A 22174-nucleotide genomic window follows, 5' to 3' on the forward strand; every position below is an offset into this window, starting at 1 on the left:
AAATATTGCTACAGTTCTACCGTATCCTGTATTAAAATCCTTTGCTTTTTTTTTTTTTTTTTAACCCAGCAAGACTGACTCTAGAAAAATTGCAAGGGTCCCCTAATTAAGTTAGGCTTATACCATACTGGGGTTTGGGTGTCCCTGGCCTGCTTAATGCAAGGATGACTCGCTGCTCAGCAAGCCCCGCTGGCACGAGCCACCAGCAGATGCCCCTGGGCCACCTCTTCCTTGCTCCTTGCATTAGCCAAGCAAGTGACACCTCTGATAGAGCAGCGCAGCATCCTCCTGGCCCTGCTCCTGCTTCCCTCACCACGGGCGTTGAGGCTGAGCACTCCGTTCCCCGCAAGTGTTTGAACCTTAAAGCGGGTGCGCAGGTGCCCCGAGGGAGGCACACCTGAGGGGACAGCCCGCAGTGGCACCGCACGCGGCCACGTCGTGTGGGGAGGCTGCAGCAGGGCGGGAGAAGTGGCCAAATTGGGAAATGCTGCCTGAAAAATCCCAGCACAGCTCGAGCAGGAGGAGGTCAGTGCCAGCACCTTTGCTGCAAACACACATTTAACCCGGCCTGAATAGAAGGGGAGTCAAGTAATGCACTTTGTCACTGATAATGACTGCTCCTGATGAGATTTGCTGCTTATTAATTAATGCATTTATCTGCAATTCAGCAGCAGAAATGAGCTGTGTTAACGATGACAGAAAACTGCTGGATGTTTTTGCTACAAGGAGAGCCGGGGCAGTCCGGTAACTATTGCTTGTCACGAGGTCAGAAGGCAGCATGCAGCGTTTGCCGGCGTAAAGTGGCAAGGTGAAAGCCCAGCTCGCCGGGAGCCAGGAAAATCGGGGGCTTCTAAGGACGGAGCTCCACCGAGGTGGACAGGAATTCAAGTTTTAGCTCCTCTGCTTAGTCCTTAGTGACAAATAGCTCGGCTCACAGCCACTGCGCAGGCAGACAGGCGGGGAAAGCAGGCAGGTTGCTGACAAGGATCTACTGGATTTTGCACATTTAGTTGTTTTTGGCAAGGCAGGAATTCTGCAGCTGAAAATCAAAAGTGAGCCCCTTTCCTGGGCCCTTTTCATTCACTCTCTTCTCCTGCTATTTCCAAACCCAGGGCCATGAGTCCCCACGTGAGGGGCTTCAATGGCCTGTAAAGTCTTTCCAATTCACCATCTGAATTCTCATTTCTAGAGACCGCGGGGTAAAACGTACATTCACACCTGAGGTTCTGCTGCAGCTGATGACAGATGGCGGCTGCTCCCAGTATAAAAATACAAGTTCAATGCCACTCCTAATTGGCTTGGACTTTGAGTTGGAGACACCCACCCCTTTTGTTTTGGCAGCTCTGGGTTTGAGCATGAGTAAGTCGTCAGTGTTGCCAACCACAAATCATTTGTAAATTTGCAAACTTTCCCAGCCCCTTGGTGAAGAAGTGGAACTGCAACGCAAGGCTATTCCTAATTAGCAGCCAACTATTGCTGAACTGGTTTCCAGTTTCAAACAGTAACTTTTGACATCCTCAACCAGAACCCTGCTGAAGCGATGAAGCAATTTGGATATTCAACATAACCCCAACCCCCTGTGCCCCCCATGCCGCTTGCATCCTAAGCTGAGTTGGAAACACTTGTTTGGATTTTTGTTTTTCTTTTTTTGTACAGTAAATATATACAAATAAATGTAACACAGACACCACTTATTTCTTTGTGATTTTGGCACTTTCCATGGAACATGTACAGGAAAGCTCTGCAGCGGGAGCAGCACGGGGCCGATGGCCCCAGTGCTGCCCACCCACCCTCGCCGCCACGAGACCTGATTCTGTGTTAGCTCTGGAAGAACGTGATAAACAGCAACTCCTCAGCTACTGTGTTTTCTAACAGGAAAAGGTATTCTGGGCTTTCCCAGGTGCTCAGCAGAGCCCAACACCTACTGCCCGGTGTCAAGCCTCAGAGAGGGCATTTCATCGTCTTTCGCCACGTGTAGGTGATGTGGTAGCAACCTTCCTTCCTTCTGACTTAGAGGGAACACTGCTTTTATAAAACCCTTGGACAGGTAAGACAAGAACCAATACCACTGTACAGAATTCACTGCACAACTAGCTAATAGTAAGGAACCCAGCACTGACTTGCCACATTAAGGAAATGGGACTGAATACATTTGCAATCAACCGGTTAAGTGTACTGCACCGCAGAACTCGGTCTCTCGGTACGTGGCCCTCGCCCCTCAGTACGCTGGCACTTGGTAACCTTTCGGGTTGGTGTCTAAGGTCTCGGTGAAGGGGGGGCTCTGGTAGGTCTCTGTGCTCTCGATGCCGCTGCCGGTGGGGTAGCCGGGATATGCCGCGCTGGGGTCGGCGGCGAACTGGTCGGTGGCAAAGAGCGACATGTCTGTCCCCAGGCGGTATCTCTGCAGCGCCTTCACTGCCAGCACGACCTGCCGCGGGGCGGAGGAAGGTTGGGGTGGATGGCAATGCCCCGGCCAGGACCCCACATCTCCCCAGGACTCCATGTCCCCCATGACCCCACATCCCCCCAAAACCCCAGGACCCCCAGCACCCTGCATCCCCGCAGGACCCCACATCTTCCCAGGACACCACATATCCCCAAAACTCCACGTCCCCCATGATCCCCCATCCCCCAGGACTCCACATCCCCCCAGGACCCCACATCACCCCAGAACCCCACATCCCCCATGACCCTGCATCCCTTCAGGACCCTACGTTCCCCCAGAACCCCACATCCCCCAGGACCCCACAACCCCCCAAGACCCTGCATCTCAGGATGCCACATCTCCTCAGGACCCCCCGTCCACCCAGCTCACTTCAAAGCACCAAGCACACTGCAGCCCTCCCCGGGCAGCTGCTGGCCCCACTCCCTTCTAGCCAAGAGCTAAACCAACCCCAAATCACAAGCCCTAATGCTAGAGAAGCCATTTCTATGTGACAGGTTGACTCCCAAAGCTCTGCCTGGGGTGGGGGTCACACCCTGGGCTTGGAGTCCCTGGCTGCGTGGATTTGGCACCACTGGCACCAATAAACCCATCTGCTGCAGGGAGGGAAAGCTGCCAAGCCCTGAGCCGGCAAAATAGGTCAGTTCTGCTGAGACTCCTTCACCCTCTTCCAGGTTGCCAGTATTGAGGTCGCAAACCGTGGGAAATGCGGGTGGCAGAGCTGCGAGCGCACCACGCTCACTCTTATTTCAGGAAGTTTCATTAACAATTCAATTAGTTTATAAATGACAGGCTTGGGGTGGTGGTGGGGAAAACCACCCACAGACATGGAGAACCCGCTGGGGCTCGTGCTGGTGGGGCTGGTGCTGGTTGTGTGCCACATATCGATCCCACGGAGCAGCCGGGTTGTTAATGGGACCAGTGGAGGGGCTACTGGTGTGTCCGCACATCCCAGGCATCCTCTGTGCCAGTGGCAGGGCACTGGGTCCCCGCTGCTGCTGGGACTGGGGGGGAGCATCCCACCCACTGCCCTTCCCCAGTGGCTGCACTGAACGGGCAGCCGGGCAATAGGCGGTGGAGAGGAGCTGCGGGGGAGCTGGGATTAAAAGAGATTTATTTGGATAATAATAGAGCAGGGAGCAGTTAAACTGGTGAGTAACTGGAGCCAGGCCTGCTGCTGGAGAGCCTCAGACTGGCTTTTGCCTCAGTTCTTTTAAGGCAATATGGCATTAGTGCACATCTCAGGTGCTCTCTGTCCATAAAAAGCAATTGGGGGGGGGGGTGTGACCCAGGGGCCATCCCTGCTCCTCCACATGCAGCCTCCAGAGCAGGAGCCGCCCGAGCAGCACAGACACCCCCAGGTACATGTAGGGTCCAGGAGCTGCAGACAAGGGGCCCCATGGGTTTCACACAGCCCTGACAGACATACCTCTGCCACTGTGGGGCCCCGGGGATACACAGAGCCTAAAAGTGGGAGCAAAAAAGGGTTTCTGCAAGCCCCTGCCTCCAGGGCGGGCAGCAGAGGAATCAGCCTGGCTTCCCCCGAGGGTGAGCTGATGAGCCAGAGAGCTCCTAGAATCTCTCTGCCATCCCGTGAGACCAGCTCATTGCAGTGATCTGCTGCTGGGGACTCATTTGCTTCCAACCAAGCCTCTCCCGGGGCTCTGATGAGGCCCTGAAACGAGGGCAGCTCATGGCTGGCAACACGTTTTCAATGCCAATGCAACTTTCCAGCTGCAGGAGAAGGGGAAGTCTGGAATTCCCCAGTGAGAGGGGACTGAGCTGATGCTTCCCGAGTGAGAAACCACAAGTTTCACCTCTATTTGGAGGGACTGCAGGTTTCCCCAGTACAGCCCCTTGTTGCCTACCAGGATTCACTTCTCCAAACCATGACCCCGATTCCTCCTCACAGCTCAGCGTTGAGCTCACAGCAGGTTTCATTTCTCCTCTCCCCACCTTAGCTCTGAAGCTGAACTCACCCAGACAATGATGGAGAAGAAAGAGAAGGTGATTGCTGCCCGGGCAGCATCTGCTCCTTGCGAAACACCTTTGCTCATCTTCGTCCGTTGCCACTGGTTTGCTAGGAAGCAGAAGGCTACAAACCACAGGAAGGACAAGAAACCTGAAAGAGAACAGAGCTGGTCAGTGCTTTAGCTGCCCACCACCTCCTCAACAAACCCCTTTGTTGACACACAAACATGCGGTCGTCAAGATTTTCAAATAGCAACTATGCTCTTGGGTGCCTCGGCCTGTGTCGTGGCCCAAGCGGAGCCATTTTAAAGAGGCTGATTTGCAATTGCCAAAAAAACAGGGATGGAAGGAACCTTGAGGGGTCACTCTGTGTGTTGCCTGCCTGAAGTTCAGCTCACTTGCACCTCAGCCTGATCTCAAAGACCTACAGGGACAGCACACCCTCACAATCTGGGATTTCAGCACGCTTGCAGGCGCTATCTGCTCAGTTCCAGCACCCCAGTGTGTCGAGCCACCGTCCCCTCTGTTGCCTGAACACCACCAGCTCTTAAAGACTTCGGACTGGATACTGCAATCCTCACCCAGGATGAAGCCTGTGCCCCTGGGAGCAGCACCAGGCTGCTCGGCTGACGCAGGAGAAAGCTTTACAGTTGTTCTGCGACGGGCTCTGCCTTGGTCCAAGGACACAGCCCAAGAGCTTAAAAAAAGGCAAGGAACAATCACCCAGGAATATGGACACGCTGATATTAACCCCTGCTCCGAACACAAGTGACCCTGGGGCATCAGTGCATCCCATGAGTGCAGCAAATGAGCAAGTGCTCATCGTGTCTGTGCCCGGGGCAGGGCCGTGGCTGCCCACGGAGCTTCACATGAGAGAGCTCTGCTCATCCCTGCTGCCCTCCTGTTTTGAGCCTCTCTGGGCTCTGCAGGATTGAGCAAAAACACTCTGGTGATTATTCCTTCCTGGAACCAAATCTGGTTGAGCAAGATAGGGCTGCAGCTACCCTAATTCAATCACCAGCCAACAGCACTGCCTGATGCCAAGGAACCAGAAAATAGTCAAGAAGTAAGCCCCAAGCATACAGTATAAGGAGCAGTCATGTTTTCCAGCGCTGGGAAGAGGAGCTGCACAACCTGGAGCCTTCCATGATGCTGTTTTAAGGGTCTCCAGCTTTTCTGAGCATCCCCAGCACAAAGATTCTGGGTGTCAGTGCAGGTGTGGACGCCGGGCAGTGGAGGCGCTACCCAGCACCTTCCCAAGGATCGTTAGACATCGGTATGAGCAGCCACACTGCCAGTCCCACGGGCAGCTGGCTGCAAAGCACAGTCTGACTGCAAGGAGAGGAAAGAAGCTCCCTTTATTTCCCTTTGTCTCACCAGTTGTTCCTAAGGATGATATAAAATGCACGTGTGCATCCACATCCAGTGCGAGATTTGCAGGGCTCATCTCACACCTCACCTTTAATTCACAATTTGCTCCTAAACGCAATTTAAGAAGACACACTCCTCATCTTCTCTTGCATGACTAGACCTGGGGCTTCTTGGCCAACGATGTTTTCATCAGCCTGGCCATGCTTGAGCCCTTGAACTGCCCTCACAGCAACACAACCTCCAGCCAGGATCATCCAGGCTTTCCTTTTCCAAATTACAGACGAATACAATACCTCCTTTTTGCTGAATACAGCTAATGCCTGCCACCAAAACTGCCCCAAATACATTTTCATTTCCCCTTAGAATGACCCCTTGTCACCAGTGTTAAACAAGACCTTTGGAGCTTATTCCTCAAAGGTCATCTTCAGGGACAGAGATACTTTCTAGTTCCCCAGCTCTGTTACAACGGGGTGTCACCAGCAGCTGGCCCCAGTTAGGGGAAGCAGATCCACCCCCCAAAATGTGGATGCAGGAGTACGCGTGCCCAAGAGACGGTATCAGATGACCAGTATGTGGTGGGGAGTAGTGCCCAGTGCAGGAGATGCTCAACCATGTCTCCAGATGCTGCAGCATTGCTCCCGGGTACTTGGGGAGCAAACACTACAGCAGCGGGGAGCACTGCCCTCCCGTGCTTGAGTAGCAAGCCTCAGTCAGGAGTTTCTTCCTCAAAAATGTGCTTTTTTGGAGACAGCAATGTTCGGAAGCCAAAAAACACAGAGATAAAATGTAAGAGCAACAGGTTAATTCAGAGCTGCGCTGGGGGGAGCAGAGGGATGCTCAGGGACAAGCTCTGGGGCCATGCAGTGCTGACACCACGGGACATGGGGGCTCTCCAACAGGACCAGGCTGTGGTTTATAGGTTTATAGAGGGTGACCTGGTTTGGGAGGATCGTTTCTTTGTTTAACACTCAATCTAGTGCAGTTTGTCCTGGACAGGACACCCGCAGAGCACCAGTCCCAGCCGCAATACGGGGGCTGCCCACTGAGGCTCCATCTGTCACTGGTGCCTTCAGAGGGTTTTCAAGAGTTAAAATGACATCATGCACATCTCCAAATCTCCACCGGCTGCACTGGGTATTGCAGCTACCACCTTCCTCTGCAACGCCCAGACACTGACCTTCCCAGTGATAAAACTACTCACTGCTTCCCCAGAAATGTCTAACTGGGGTCACTTCTGCTGCCACCCGCATAGACTTCCTGGAGGTTTTGTGACACAAAGACAAGCTTTTCCCCTCCATATCCAGCCGTGCCTGGATCTCTGAGAAGATAAAGGATTCCCTTCAGTGCCCTGGGGAAGCAGGAAGGCAGGTATTGCTGCCAACAGGGGAGAGGGGTCAGCCATGAGGAGCATCTCCAGAAACACCAGCCTGGTGTTGTTCCAAGCTTGGAGGACTGACACACGCCTGTGCATGAGATCAGACCTCCCAGGGAGCTCTCTGGGAACTATTTTTGTTTCTGCACCAACGCTTATTTTCATTTGTGGTCATGTTCACCTTCTGCTAGCACTCCTTCGAGATGAGACTTCACACCCGACAACATGAATCAGAGGCGCAGGATTGCAGGTGACTCCCCTCGCCCCGGGTACGTCACGGAGAACACGGCTTTGCCCTCACCCAGCACCCACACAGTCCCGGTCCCATGTGTATTTGCAGCATCAGGTGTAACTGGGTGTTTCGGAGGTGTCTTGTTACTCACGAATTTTAAAACCCCAAGAATTGGGCTGAGCTGCCCAATTGTGCCAGCATGTGCCAGCCTCAGCTCTGGCTGAAAACAGGCACAGTAGCAGCTCTGCACCCTCCAGCACCTTGGGGAAAAGGAGGATGCTGAGGAGCACCACAAGAGCCTGTAGATAATTATCATTTTAGGATCTGCAGACAACAGAGGGCAAACACCAGGAAAGATGTGTTACAGCCATAATTACAGCCTGGTCCCAAGCAAGTGCATGTCTACAAGAGCAGCTGTAAGAGCAGATGGAAGAGAAAACCGCAAATGCCGTTTACACAGCGTGGTGGCCCTGCCTGCACCCCTGCCTGCGCCCCTGCCTGCGCCCCAGCACTATCTCCCAGCCGGCTCGGTGGCTCTGAGCTGCCACTGATCCGACGCACAAGTCCTCTTTCCTTCAAGCAAAAGAAAGTGGGGGTTAATGCTTTCATTAACTCCCCCCACAGCCTCCATAGACAGCAACTGCCAGTTGACATCTGCTTCGCTGCCAGCCGGCACCCAGGCTCCTGGGTGACCTGGGCAAAGGGCCAGAAACAACCTGATTTTCCCACCCCTCCCCACTGCCTGGTTTGCAATGCTCCCTCGTACCCCAGCATGTTCCTCAGCCTGTTCTTTCCCAGATGCATCTTCAGCTTTTATATCAAGCAATAATGCAGAGATCACATATGGAGGGAAAGGATGAAACAGTTGCAAGGAAGCAGGAGGAAATCAAGCATCCCATCCTTGGTGGGGTGGGAATAGGAAGGGGACAGAGTGAGAGGGTCCCACAGGGGAAGTCTCCAGGGATTATTAACGTGGAGATAGTTAAACAAGGCAGATTACACGGGTCAACTCTGCCTCTGGGCAGATTGGGTGCCCGAGGCTGCCGGGAGCAGCGCAGGGGGGTACCGCGGGCTGCGATCTCTCCAGCTGCGGAGGCTTCACAAGACCCTGCACTTCATCTCTGCTGCAGGATCTGCTCGTATTGACACTTCTTTGGGGAGCAACCGACTGCCAGGCATTTCCATGTGAGTGGGTGTACGGGCTGTGGCAGTTGGGCTGCAAGAAAGGTTTGGGGCAGTCGTAATTTTAGAAAAGTGAAGGCACAACAATAGGAATGGGATAAGATACCCTGACCAATTCCTTCGGCCAGAGCCCAGGGACATGCACCCTCCGCTGGGAGCCAACAGGGCAACTGAACATCAGCAGTGCCACACTGAACCCGGGCTTGGGATGGGAAAAACAGCACTGGGTGGAGACGTGTTCATCTGCGACTGTGGACTTTGTTACAAGAGCCCCTGGGTGTTTTTATCAGCACCAAGCTGGATCGCAGCACAGCATTTGCTTGGGTGCCCTGTGGGATTTGGTTCATGAAGTGGGAAAGCGGGGACTGTATGAGAGCAGCAAGAAAGTTCAGGAGCTCCTGGAGGGGAGATGAACCAGGCAGTGAACAGAAGCAATGCCAGGCTGGAGGGGAGCTGTGCAAGATCTCTCTTTGCAGACCTCAAGAGGTGACAGTGTCAGTCACAGACTCGCACCCACATGATCTGCATATAAGTGATTTGTTTTACCAGCAAGGAAGCAGCTTGCCTGTTTTCTACCAAGAAGAAATGGCCTGAGGGAGCAGGATGTCTCTGCCCCGACACAGCCTGAAGGCACAACGCACCCACTGGGAGCACACTCGTGGAGCCAGGGTGATCCCGGGGTAATAAAACGTCACCGCTGGCAGCACAGCTGTGTTGGGTGGATGTACCAGCGCAGACCTCTGGTGCGGTGCTGCAGCCTATCCTCAGGGCTGAGCACAACCTCTGCACAGCAGAGGCTCTGCAGGGCACAACCTGACTTCCCCAGCTCGCTGCTGAAGGCCGTGAACACGCCTGTGATGCATGAAGAGAGCAAAAGAGAAACGAGGCAGAGATTGAGAGCGGTGCCACTTCCCACAGGCCTGGCAGGAGAGAGGATGGCTGTTACGAGGTGGAAGCGGGGAGGATCGCAGCCTCGCACCATGACACGCAGCATCAGCCAGAAGATGGATGTGATGTTCCTCTTCTGCCTGAATCCAAGGGTTGCAGGCACCAAGCCCCACGGAAGGGGCTGTAAATATCATCTAATGAGGGCTGGATGCTGGTACTCTAGCACCATGGGAATAAGCTTTCCAGCAAGGAGAGAAAACATCCTTAAAAACAAGCGAGTGCAGGGAGGCGATGACAGATGTTTTCATTTGGAACCAAAGAGCCATCAGTGATGTTTGTGCTGGATAAATCACCTTCAGACTTTGCTTACCCAAGAGCCTGCAGACGGAGAGCATCAGCTGCGGGCTCAGCCAGGCAGCTCCCACAGCAGCCAAGCAGAGGACGGCCTCTCCCAGTCAAGGCATCCCGCCTGCTCGTGTTCGCACGGATCAGCCCAGGTCAAGGGGCTCAAAATGGTGCAGAAGATCCGTGCCAGCCCTTGGGAGCCCCAGACCCACCTCACAGCACAGCTCCAGGGGCAACAAGGGAATACAGTGGTGTGTGGAAGCGTGTTTCTGCTTTGTTCCAAAACACACATGCACAAAGTGAAAACAGACCCACATGTGTCTGATGAAACAACATTTGCTTGAGCCAAAACCAGGAGATGTAGGAGGGTAAAACGCCCCATCTGGTCTGTGAGATGTGACCCTCAAGCCTCACTTTTCTGGGTGGCTTCACCGAACGTCTCTGGTTGCAGAAGTGACACAGACAAGAGGGACACCCTCCTGTCCCCAAGTCACCACACACCGGCTTCCTCACTGCTGCCTTGGAGCTGACGGCTGGATGGCACAACCCACCTGCCACCCCCATTCTCCCCACCTGAGGCACGCGAGTTGTGCCACACCACAGGAGAAGAGGGGAGGACTCAAGCATGGAGCTGCTGGGACCTGCCCATATTGTCCTTTGCAAGCACAGCAAAGCCAGAGACGTACCTGAAAAGCCGAGGTCCAGCAGGACGGCCCGTTTGCGGTCCTTCACACTGCTGATCTGCTGGAAGTAGAGGTCCACGACAAAGAAGAAGATACAGCCAAAGAAGGCAATGATGCCAATGGCGATGCCGTAGCTGCAGGCACTCTCATTCTCATTGAAGATACAGAGCAGCTCAGGGTCATCACTGCCCTTGTTCACGTAGCACTCGTTCACGATAGAGCCAAACACCACAATGGAGAAGATCTGCAGGAGGAAGGAGAAAACATAACTTGCTGCTGTTTACATGTAACTCTGTTTTCCAACAGCAACATAATTGGATTCAACCCTGTCTTTGACTCCATGGCAACATGGCATTTGTGAGACAGATCCCGGCTCTTGCCTGGTTGGTGGCCCCAAGCAATGGGCTGGTGGATGGTACCTAGATCCTCCTCACAGCCTGTCTGCCTTTCAGTGGCTTGGTTTGCAGAGTATTTTAAGAGATGTTATTCTCCAGTCAGGCTAGGGAGGGAAAGAATAAATAGATGAGCCAGGTCTCTGCACAGTCTTTCTGCTCGTGCTGCTCTCCGCTGTCAGGCTGTGCTCGATAAACCCCCTTGTGTCACTGCAGAGCGGGGAGAAATGAAGTTACAGAGGATAATTGAGTTGCTGAGCAGGCTGACCCAGGGAAGACTGGATGTTTGGTGGAGGGGGACGGGACACGGCAGTGTGGGGAGGTAGGGAGCAGCTCACCTGGGCGCAGGGCAATTTTTCACCTGGCTTAGCAGGGGTTGAAGGATGCAGCATCTGCATCCATTATCCAGTGACCTGGCCCTTAGAGGGATAAAAGGGCAGGGGGGCTGCTGGTGGCTGCCCAGGTCCCACTGCTGGGACCTGAGGATGTTTCCTGTCCCTGAAGGCGGGGAAGGAGCTGGATGGCAGCACGCAGCAGCTGCCTAAATTAATACCATTCACAATGCTGCATGCTAAAGTAATTCCCTTATCCCTCTGACACCAAAAGCAGCAAGTGGAAACCACGGGACCAGCTGCATTACAATTGGCTCTGGAACCTGCTCCATTTAAGCCTAGAAAGTGCTGCACAAGCCGCTGTTTGGATTTCAAGGCTGCAAGCAGGGAAGGAAGTGAGGTGTGCAGACACCCCTCCATCAAGCTGTGAACCTCTGATCTCGTCCCTTGCTGCCAGCACGGGCTCCCTGCATCCCTGCACGCCCCCCGCCCCGCCAGCTCGCAGGACACAGCTGGAGGCTGTGTATGCAGGCAAAGATAAGAGGCTCCTTCAGCACACCCCAGCGTGGCGGCTGCCCGGGAGCAGCTGGAGTCTTGAGGTATGGTGCAGGTCCTGTTCTGGACACCCCACTACATCTTCTGCAGTAACAGCACAAGGCGAAGTGCCCGAGACCAAGATAGGCAACAGACAGGTGGCAGCCGAAGAGCCACATGATAAACCACAGCTGGTGGCTTTGCAAAGTGACCTGTGTCTCACGCTGATCCCCAGCCGTGGGCCACCTCCTACAGCCCTGTGCTCCCCAGGGCACAGCATTAGCAGAGCTGGGTGAAACGGAGCAGAAGCTGCTATGAGCAAACCATTCAGAAAGCTCTAACCACTCTTTAACATAATATTGTGATAGACATTTTCTCCCGAGCACTGGCCAAATGCCTCACTCCTTCCTGCTCCAAAGGATTTCATTCGGATTTCTCTCCTTCAAACTCCTTTCAGTGCTGGGGTGAAACTGGGCCAGAGATTCTGCCTGAACCTACTTACCAATGCAAGCGTTCCATTAACAAACACGTCTCAGATTGTCTCCACTAAGTCTCCTCCAAATTGGAGAACAAAGAAATGGATCTGTGAGGCACTGAGCTACTGAAATGTGAAGGCATCAGTGAGGGATTTTTTTTTTCTCTGTAGGGTGTCATCTGAAGCAAATGATGAGCAGAAGCAGAGTCTCTGGAGTACATCCTCCCTCAGGTGTGTAGGAGCTCCTGCAAGTAGCAACCCCAGCAACCCCCGCCTGGGACTTTGCCACCAGCTTCTCATGCTGATATCTGCAAGCACAGGATGGACGAGTAGGTTGCACCATGCTCGCTCCCACCTCCAGAAGCCCACCAGCAGGACAACTACGGGCAGGGCTCATCTTTAAACCCTCTTAGCCAGGAGCTCTCCTAGCGACAGCAGACTCTTATGGCTTCTAGCACTTAAAATTCAGGCCATAAAAACACAGCTCCACGCTGGCTCCTTCCCCCATGGCTTAGTCAAGAGGACCATCATTTCCATCCCAGCAGAGGCGAGGACACATCCCTGTCTATATGACAGGCATCAGGAGTGGGTTTCTGCCCAGGAAACGCTCCTCAGTCTCAGGAACTAGCCCGTTCTTGAAGGACACCCTCCTAGAAATGCGGGTCCTGTCCCTCATCCACCCCCAGCTCAGCTCAGCTCTGAGCACCAGCCACAAGCTCAACAGCAACCTGAGTAACCCGCTTGACTCTGCACCCTCTTCCTCGCTGGCGCCATGCTAACGGAGCGCTCGGCTGTCACACCGCGACCGGCACATCATCATCATGCAAAGAACAAGAGGGCTGCGTTGTAAGAAAGAAACAACAACAAACAGTAATAATAATTTTCCCAGTGCTTTGGCAGCAGCTGTAATATCAGCAGTTGTAAAAGTCTGTTCATAAATAATGCAAAATTGTTATTTACCATCAGAAATAACAGCAGCATTTATAAAACAGGCCCTGCAAGAAATAATGTGATTCTGGAAAACATGAATAATTGAGAACTTCTGATTCCATGGGATTATTTCTCCGGCAGGCCACTGAACTCATACTCCGCTTCTCTGATACGTGTTTTACTTAATCCTCCCAGGATTAACAACCTGGGATACTTTTCTGTGTTTTCAGGTGCCATTTTCAGGGGGTGAGGGAGGGCTCCCGTAAATACGATTAAGGACGTTACAGGGCAGGGTGTCTGGCTGCCTGCACACAGGTTTGCACACCTGGGATGACCAGGAAGTGCTTCTGGATGGCCACAGATGGAAAAAAAAAGAAAAGATGTTTCACCACTTAACTTCAAACTCCAGAGGGTTTTGTGAAGCACAGCATCCTTCTTGCTGCCGGAGACCCGAGCAGCTCATCCCATGAGACCCCCTCGATGCAGCCAACATGGGACACACGGCTTTTTCTTGGGAGGCCAAAATAGTAATGAAGTGCAAGCACACACATTTGATAGATTCACTCCAAACATCAGCGCTGGCTGAAATACTCCTGTCAAAACATGTTTTTCAGTCAAAACAAGTCTTTCCATGGGTTTACTCTCCCTCCCTCCGTGATTGAAAGTTTATAATTTTTCTTAAAAAAAAAAAAAATGGTGCTGGTAAAACATTTTAATGAGAATAGATTTGGTGTTGTCTTTCTAAGTATAGATGAAAAAACAAACTTGAGAAAATGTGGGTAGATGGGGGAAAATAAAACCCCAACTATTTTTTTAAAAGTTCATGCAAAACAAGCGCCATTTTCCAATCACCTCTACAAACTGCATTTGCTCAAACTTACAACCAGTTCATCAGACTTGAAAGACAAAATACAAGGTCAGATTTTCCACTGTGAGTGAGATTTTATGGGTCTGAGCAAGGCTGCGTGAATCCTGCTCTCTAGAGGCGCTCCTCCGACTCCCACCTCCTCCTGCCCGTCAGGTCGGTCCCCAACACCGCAGTCCCCGTGACCGGGCATGGCAGTGACAGCAGCCAGGGCCCAGTGCCAAGGCTTCTAGCACGCATCCATATCCCAGCCACCCTTCTAATGGGGCTCTTCCATATCTCACAGGCATTGTGAAGGAGTCTGAGCATTCACAGCATGCTTCGTTTTCCCGCTAAACAACCCAACACAAAATGCAACACATTTTGCTCTTGCTGGGTGAACTGGCTCAAGACCTAGTAAGAAAACTGGATTATCTCCAGCCACCCCAGTATGAAATCACATCCCGCCTGCCAAAGCTTTCACAGAAATCTGCTTGCAGCTCGGGGTCTCCTGGCCAGCAGCCTGGCGTGCGGGTTGCCCAGCCTGGTGTCAGAGAGCGGCTGGGAGCCCCTGGCAGCACAAAGCATTCCTGCTCCTCTCCACATTCAGCTGCAGGGAGGGATGGGAAGGAGAGCTGTCTTCTCCTTTCCATGAAGACTTGCACTTCAGCCACACAAAGGAGCTGCTGTGCCCGAGTCACACCCTGGGAGGGAGAACAACGCCGGTCAGGGAGATGCACCAAGTGCTTGGACCCACAAGGACGCAGCTCAGCTGCTCATGCAAGTGCAAAAGGAGCTTGTGTTGCACCACACCAGCGAGAAGCCAGGGAGCTCACTTCTTAATGAAAGCCAACTGCCCGGTTTCCCCCAGTTTACAGCTTGCTTCTGAGTGAGAGGGGCCACCTCGCCAGGCCAACGAGCATTTCTCTGACACTGGACAAAGGGACAGGTCTCAGCAGTGATCGGTGACGGGGTCTGAGTACACAGGCCACAACGGACTCTGGAAAATGGCTGGTGCAAAGCCGAAACCAGAGGGGTTTTGAGTATCACCCTAAAAACCTGGGAGAGCACCCTCAGGATGCTGCTTACCCAAGGCTGGAGGCTGCATCTGGGCAGGAGCCTGCAGCTCCACGGTTGGCTTTGGTATCCAAAGTACCAGACGCAGCTGCACATCTCACTCACCTTCCTTGCTTGCTGCCCACCTCCCATTTTCCCCACTCACCCTATTTTCGGCAAGACCTCTTGCCTCTTTTGCCCTCTTTGGCAATGGCTGTTAAGTGCAGGGGACAGTGACTGAGTGCCCGGTGCCCCGCACTGGCAGATGCCCTGGCGGGGCTGTGCTGGAGGGGCTGGAAGGGGATGGCACACAGTGGGCAGGCTGCCGGCAGCATGGACACGCGGGCAGCCCTGCAGCAGGAGACTGAGTAAAATCTCATTCTTTCCCAAAAAAATGCAAAGAGGGAGCCTGAGAGGGCAGGTTTCTTGCTCAGGCACTCATGCCAGGGCTGCTGGACCTGCAGCTGCCATAAGTCCCTCGCAGGAACCCAGGGGACTGGGGCTGTCTGTGTGCCCCACCATGAAGACACTATTTTAAGTGTGCATAAAGCTGGGAGACTTGTGGCTGCCTTCTCTGCACCAGATTTTTACCATCTGGAAGAAGGTGGCTGGCCAGGCTGCCTGGCTCGGTTCTGTAATTATACTTCGCAGATCCGTACCCCCTCCCGGGGCTTGAGCTGGCTGGACCCCAGGACATGCACATTTTTTGTCCACGTTGCTCTCAGCCTTCTGGAGCCCAGGCACCTAAAATGTGCTTCAGGAGACCTCGTGGTCTGAGCACAGCCATCACAAGGAAAACAAAAAGCAAATAAGGCAAGACAGCACAAGCTGAAAGCTTCACTGTGTGAACTGTCAGCCATTTTAAGGTGAGATGTTTCCACTGCTGATACGCTGTACTTTGATTTGGGACCTATAAAAAACATTACCAGAAGGTGTGGGGTTGTAGGAGACTGCAAAACCTTGTTTTGATTACACAGGCAAGCAACCATTAATGTCAACATCAAGGAAATTTAATGCATGAAGAAAAATAAGCCACTGTTGATTTGCTCTGCTGTAGCTCACAATCAATGGTGTTGGGCACAAACGGCACATACAGAGAGCTGGTACCAACGTCTGGGTGAGCCTTTGCCCCTCTAACACGAGCATCAGTGAGGCTGATGCCACCCTGCTTGGCACCCTCCCGTCCTCAAGCCACCACCCAGCAAGCGAACGATGGACCACCAAATGAGAAGGGAAAACAACTAAGGTCAAATCAGCACAGGCCAAATCCTGCCTAGCACTGAGCATTTTCAAAAGCCCCCGTTAAGCCCTTGTCTTGAGTCACACTTTGTGCAGATACTCCGCTCAAGGATGAGTTAGACCCTTGGCAGAGGGCCAGCCTCCTTCAACACCCACCAAGCTCAAATTCTGGGGGAATCGGGTCCTGGGTCCCTCTCCAGTTTATCTTTACAGTTGTCAGTCATAGGGAAGTTTCCAGTACAGATCTGCATAATTTATTGGAGGGTGTGAAGACTAAAGAACTACTTTAAGCACTGCCAGATCTCCCACAAGGACTGTGGATACGACCACAAAGGAAAGACCTGACGCAGTCTCTGGCACAGAAAGAGGCGGTATGATGTTGGCCATAATAGGTTTATGGACACGTCTACCAGGCTAATCAGCTTGGGAAGGATGCATATTGATGACCACATGACCGTTTTTTACTGAATTACTTTTTCTAGTGTGGCAAGAGATGCTGGCTGAAACACAGCGCCCATTCAAAGTTCCTAATCTAGTAATGCAATCTGAGCACATGGCAAGCCAGCAGTGTTTTGAACCAGGGATGACATTTAGCAGTGTTTTAAGCTCAGATGTAGAAAAACTTATGCATAATTCCATTATCAAAAATGTTAAAGTTCTGCCTTTAATCTACAGCCCACAGAAAGAGAGAATTAAGACGGAAATCTGGTGACCCTACTGAAAAGCAGCCAAGACCAGACAAAGTCCAGAGCAGCTAAGATCATGATAATGATTCTTATCATCACTGCAGGCTCCTTAAGTGCCAGACCAGCCTTGCAGCTCTTCTCTGAAAGCTCCAAGTGCTCAAGAGTCAATGAAACCCCTGAAGGCCATGGAAGCTCTTCAGCTCTTACAGCACCAGGGCTCCCACCTCGTATTTCTCACTGATGTCTCCCAGGGTGGGCTCGGTGCTTGGCACACCAAGTAGCCACCTCCATCTGCGTCTGCAGGACACCTGGAGCACGTCTGCTCCAGCAAGGGAGCTTTCGAGGCTCCAACTCCAAGCCTTTACAAGAGCTGTGTGTTGTAGCCCTGCAAACCCAAACGTACACCCCACAGCACCACAGACCAGCACTCCTGCAGCTTCGCCCTGGGTGTGAAACCCCACAGAAATGCTCTGTCCTGAGGGTCCAGGGTAGTGACAATCCTGGAGCCATATTCTTCTTTGTTGGCTGCCTGTCTCTTCTGCCTGAGCTTGTTTCATGCAATAAAAATAAACATACCTTTTCCTATGAGCACAAATATTGTCCTTTCCATCCCTCTGGAGAAACAAAACAAACCTGGACCAGGACGGAAAGGGCACATGCTCCTTCCCTTCTAGAACCACCACCTATTTCTGGCACATCAAACCACCCCCTGACACACCCCTTACCAAAGTCACAACTCAGCACAGCGTATTTGCCTTGCTGAAAGACAATGAGCTGCTATATTATGGACTAAGACCCATATCAGTGCAAAGCCAAGCACATAAAGGCTTTGCTGGATCTCAGCCTAAGTAACCTCTGGTCATAAAAGTTCCCTACTGCAGTATCAAAGGCCACAGGGACTGCCACTTTGCTGTCATGACTCTGCCAATAATCAGATTTGGCTGCCCTAGTTCAGTCTCTTAATAGAGGTTTTGTTCTTAAAAGCATAAGATTATTGCAAGGAAAACCCAAACAAAATATCAGGCCTAATGAGATAAAATACTGCACAGGGAAAACTCACTCCAGTGACCCAAGTGATGGACTACAGATTCATTCAACTTTAAGGAACAAGAGATAATGGCAGCAGATTGGGTCAGGCAGCTGCTGACGTGCCGGTTGCAGGCAAGGTTGCCCAGCTGTGCAGGTCATGCAGGTAAGCAACAGGGGGGTCATAGGAGCAAGAAACAACCATTTGAAGGAAAATACTTCAGTATTCCTCTATGCTGTAGCAAAATAGGGACCTGATCTCCTGCTGAGTTCCATGGAAGCAGAGGGAATGCCTGGGTGGGTGGAGGGAAGCAAAAGTGGCCTTTCGAGCAAGCTGCACTGGTGGGTCTGGGCACACTGCTTTCACTGTTGCTCTTATTGAAATTCACAGGAATTACTGAAAATATTTTCCGGAACTGCTTTTTAAAAGTCAGACTTAAACCTATGTTAAATGAACAGAGCCCCAGCAAAGCTGCGTAGCCACTTGAAAGTCTAGCTGGTGCTGGCAGTCACAGAGAAAGGAACTCACGATTCTGCAGGCATCCGTCGTGAATATCGAGTTTGGTTTGCTGTGCAAAAAATGTCTCAAAAGGAAACCACAAGAATGATCACATCTTCATCTGACAAACTGCATCAGACGGAGGGGGAAGAGATGAATGAGGAACTGTTAAATGGTTCTTTCCAGCTTTTGATTTTACAGCTCAAGCCAGGAGTGTTTTTTTCCCTTCAGATACTCAGAATTACTATATCTGTCAGGGAGATACTGCTGTGTGAGGTAGAATCAGGAATCCCCTTTCACCACCACTGACATTTGGGGATTTCTGCATTGAAGTCACCATTCACCTGTCAGTCCCTTACATGTTAGCCAGCACAAGGTCTGAACCCCCCACCCCGAAGCAGCTACCGGAGTCACAAAACAGAGTTGGATGCTCCTTTGGTGGTAGCTGGTGGAACTCCAGCAATGGCCATCAGCCAGGTCGGCACCGAGTCACTCGCGTGAGACACATGAGGCTGGCCCTGAGCCTCATGGTGGTTCTCCATCACCCATACTCCTACCCAGACCAGCACAGCTCAGGCAGCTCCCTCCTCACAAAATGAATTTAACATCACATGCACAGGGGTTACACCTCTGAGATTTGATCCAACTGCACAGGTTAAACATGTTTTAAAAGATGCAACAACAAAGCACAGGAAGGAAAACCGCATGAAGAAAGCCCACCCCAACACCTAAACTCAGTCATCCTCAAAGCCTCAGTCAAGGGCTTTCTGAACAACCATCCACGGCTGTCATGTGCAGCCACAGGCAGCTCATCCTCCCCATGATGGCAGGCAGGGAAGCCTGAGAAGGTTTCTGTTTGTTTTGTGCATGGGGGAGCATCACAACGGGGTGTTGGTTGGTGCCACCTGGCCGCCAGCACGGTGCGACAAGGAGCAGATGCCGCCACATGGCACGGCACTGCCATGCTCTCCCGGGGCAGCAATTACAAGTGTCAGGGCAGAACAGAAAGGCAGCAGAGACCTCGCAGGCAAACCCTTTTGGCTGCCTCCTCTGTCCAAGCTCTCCATCTTGACATGGGTCCCGTCTGGCAAGGGCAGCAAAGCAACTGCTCAGGAGGAGCCTGGGCACATGCTGATTTACAAAACCTGCAAGAAATAGTGATGGCCACGCAGGCAGGTGGGAAGGAAACCTCCACACGTCTCTCACCTGACTGAGGTCCCTACCTACGCTGGAAAGGAGCCATAAATGCCGAACAGGTTTAAGACACAGATAACTGGACTGGAACAGCCGAGTGAAGGCCAGTCTGGGCTCTGAACCCCCAAGCTGGAGCAGCAAGGGAGAAGGGTTCCCAACAGATCTGCCAGTCAATGTGAGACCTGGGGAAAGTGGTCCAAAGGGCTTTTAACGTGAGCTTCCACAGCCTGATCCTCAGCCCACTGAAAACAGCAAAAACACTTCTTGTGAGTTCAGTGGGCTTTGGAGATGACTCCAAATATTGCAAACAGTTCTGCTTGGGACAGCACAGTGTGTATCTTACATCTGTCCATGCCAGTGCCCCCTGCACTTGTTTAGAGTTAACCTGATGCATTTCTGTAGTTGTAAGCACTTGGTTTTCACAGATTTCCTGTGAATGCAGAACCATGAAATGAGTGACTTCTCCACTGAACAAACCAGCCAACAAATACATGCATGAATATTTTCTAAGCTGAGATGTTTATTTCATCTCTATATTCCATAACCTGTCCCTGTTTCCCAGCAGCATCCAATCTCCTTCTGTATGACAAGGATGGAGAGCTCTCCGGGTACGTGGTGGCAGATTTATTTTACAAGGAGCCTAACTCATCCTCTGTGGGTCAAACAGCAATTTGTCTAACCATGCCCAAAATCAACACCACTGCCAACAGTTTACCATTGCCACTCGAGGAGGATCTAAGCGGATCCAAACCAAGTTTTCTGGACTGAGGTAATGTTTCTAGGAAACAACTGCTGCTAGGTGCCTGAAGCCTGCCCAAAACACCCCATCCGCCCCAAGCTGGATGCTCCAGATCCACACCTGGGCTCCCTTCTTCTCCAGTAACGGAGTCGGGGGCTTTCTCCAAGCTCTATAAAGCACACTGGCTCCCCTCCAGCAAAACACTTAAGCATGTGGTTTAACTTTAAGCATGTGATTACAGCTGGAATTGCTCATGGGCTTTAAGATAAGCACATGCTCCCATGTTGTTCTGTACAGGGCCTCGGCTGGGGCACCCCACCCCGGAGAGCCCCACAAACGCACCCACCGTGTTGGCTGGAAGGAGGGCTGCTGAGGGGGGCAGCACCTCCTCATCACACCTTTCCTTCACTCATTGACTGCCTTTGGCACTGCTGAAGGTGACACAGAGCCAGCACGGGTAGCCCAGGGCCTCTGTGCAGAGCAGAGGGGTGACATGGGCGAGGACGAGCCCCCCAGGCCCAGCTCAGCTCACCCACAGCCTCCGGCCAAGCACCGGAGCCAGGAGCCGGCCGCGGTGAGTGCCGGGCAGACCCTCCCCACGGGGGGACTTTTGGCTTTTCGGCCAGGCATTGCCGACCTCCCGGGGCCACGCACACTTGCAGATCCCAGCAGGTAAAAGCCAGGCTGGGGGAGGCGAATTAGCGGCCGCCCTCACCCACGGGGCACCACAGCCCCTGCCAGCATCAGCGCGCAGGTTCCCGTGCTGCTTATTCAGGGACCATCGGCGAGCGGAGCCTTCCCTGAAGGGCTGCACAGCACATTCCACCTCCTGCTTTCCGCGGTAGGAACTCACAGACGGGAAACGGCCAGAAAAGATGCCATCCTGTCAGCAGAACAGGGGGAGCTGGGCAGGGCTGGCTCTCGGATTTCTTCTGTCACACGCACACACGCATGGGGCTCGGAAGGAAGGAAAATGTCCTCTGCCTCCTGATTTACACCCCATCCCCTTGCCCTTTCCTCAAGCACCAGGGCGAAAACCGGTAAGGGGCAGCGGCACATCCACCCGCCCGCCGCACCGTGCCCCCGTTCCCAAGGGATCTCCCGTGGGAGCCAGCGAGCCCCGCCGGGACGCGGCCAGCCCCACGCCACAGGGCTGGCCACCACCCGCCACGGCTGCAGAAGCACCACCCGCCGCCCGATGGCGGCTCCCCGCACACCGCACCGGGCACCGAACGTTCCACCGGGCGCTGCCCACCGCGCAGCCGGTACCCGGGGCGCTGCCCGACGCCCGCTGCCGAGCCCCGGCCAGAACCGGTCGTTCCACCTTACCCAGGTCGTCACCCGGAGGATGGTTTGAGGCTGCTTTAGGAAATCCACGGGGTCGATGGCCCCCCCCGCCCGGCCCGCTCCGAAGGAGGCTCCTTCCATCTTCCCCCGCCGCCCGCTCCGCTCCGCGCCGAGCCCAGCCGTGCGCGCCCCGCGCCGGCCGCGCGCCTGCCCCCCCGTGCGCCTCCCGCGTGGGCTCGTCCGCAGCGCCGCGTGCGGGCGGCGGGAGGAACCACCCGCGGGGCGGGGGACGGCACCGGCAGGTGCGCGCTCCCGGCGCCTCGCCAAAGCCCCACACGGCGAGAGCGAGGGGTGGCGGCGGGATGCGGCCCTGGGCAGCCGGTGTCACCGTGCCGCGGACAGCTCACGGCGGCCGCGGCCACCGTGCTGTGGTTGGGGACAGCAGGGTACAGGG

The 22174-nt window shown here is 53.4% G+C and overlaps 1 protein-coding gene across 1 annotated transcript; it reads right to left on the reverse strand.

Moving 5' to 3' along the window:
• Positions 1 to 26: 26 nt before the first annotated feature.
• Positions 27 to 21871, reverse strand: SYNGR3 (synaptogyrin 3). The gene is made up of 4 exons (XM_074918775.1): positions 21763 to 21871; positions 10491 to 10731; positions 4423 to 4565; positions 27 to 2428 (listed from the first exon to the last, which is right to left on the reverse strand). Exons 1-4 carry the CDS (start codon positions 21859 to 21861, stop codon positions 2219 to 2221), a joined length of 693 nt encoding a protein of 230 aa, XP_074774876.1. The 5' UTR covers positions 21862 to 21871; the 3' UTR covers positions 27 to 2218.
• Positions 21872 to 22174: the final 303 nt, after the last annotated feature.

Source organism: Athene noctua, chromosome 15 (genome assembly GCF_965140245.1).
Source record: "Athene noctua chromosome 15, bAthNoc1.hap1.1, whole genome shotgun sequence".
NCBI lineage: Eukaryota > Metazoa > Chordata > Aves > Strigiformes > Strigidae > Athene > Athene noctua.

Excerpts from the sequence above, each read along its gene's own strand:
- SYNGR3 (XM_074918775.1), bottom strand. The coding sequence starts at position 21,861 with ATGGAAGGAGCCTCCTTCGGAGCGGGCCGGGCGGGGGGGGCCATCGAC. Across the intron at positions 10,732-21,762 it reads TCCTCCGGGTGACGACCTGG|ATCTTCTCCATTGTGGTGTT; the intron begins GTAAGGTGGAAC and ends TTCCTCCTGCAG. Across the intron at positions 2,429-4,422 it reads TCTTCTCCATCATTGTCTGG|GTCGTGCTGGCAGTGAAGGC; the intron begins GTGAGTTCAGCT and ends GCCCCGCGGCAG.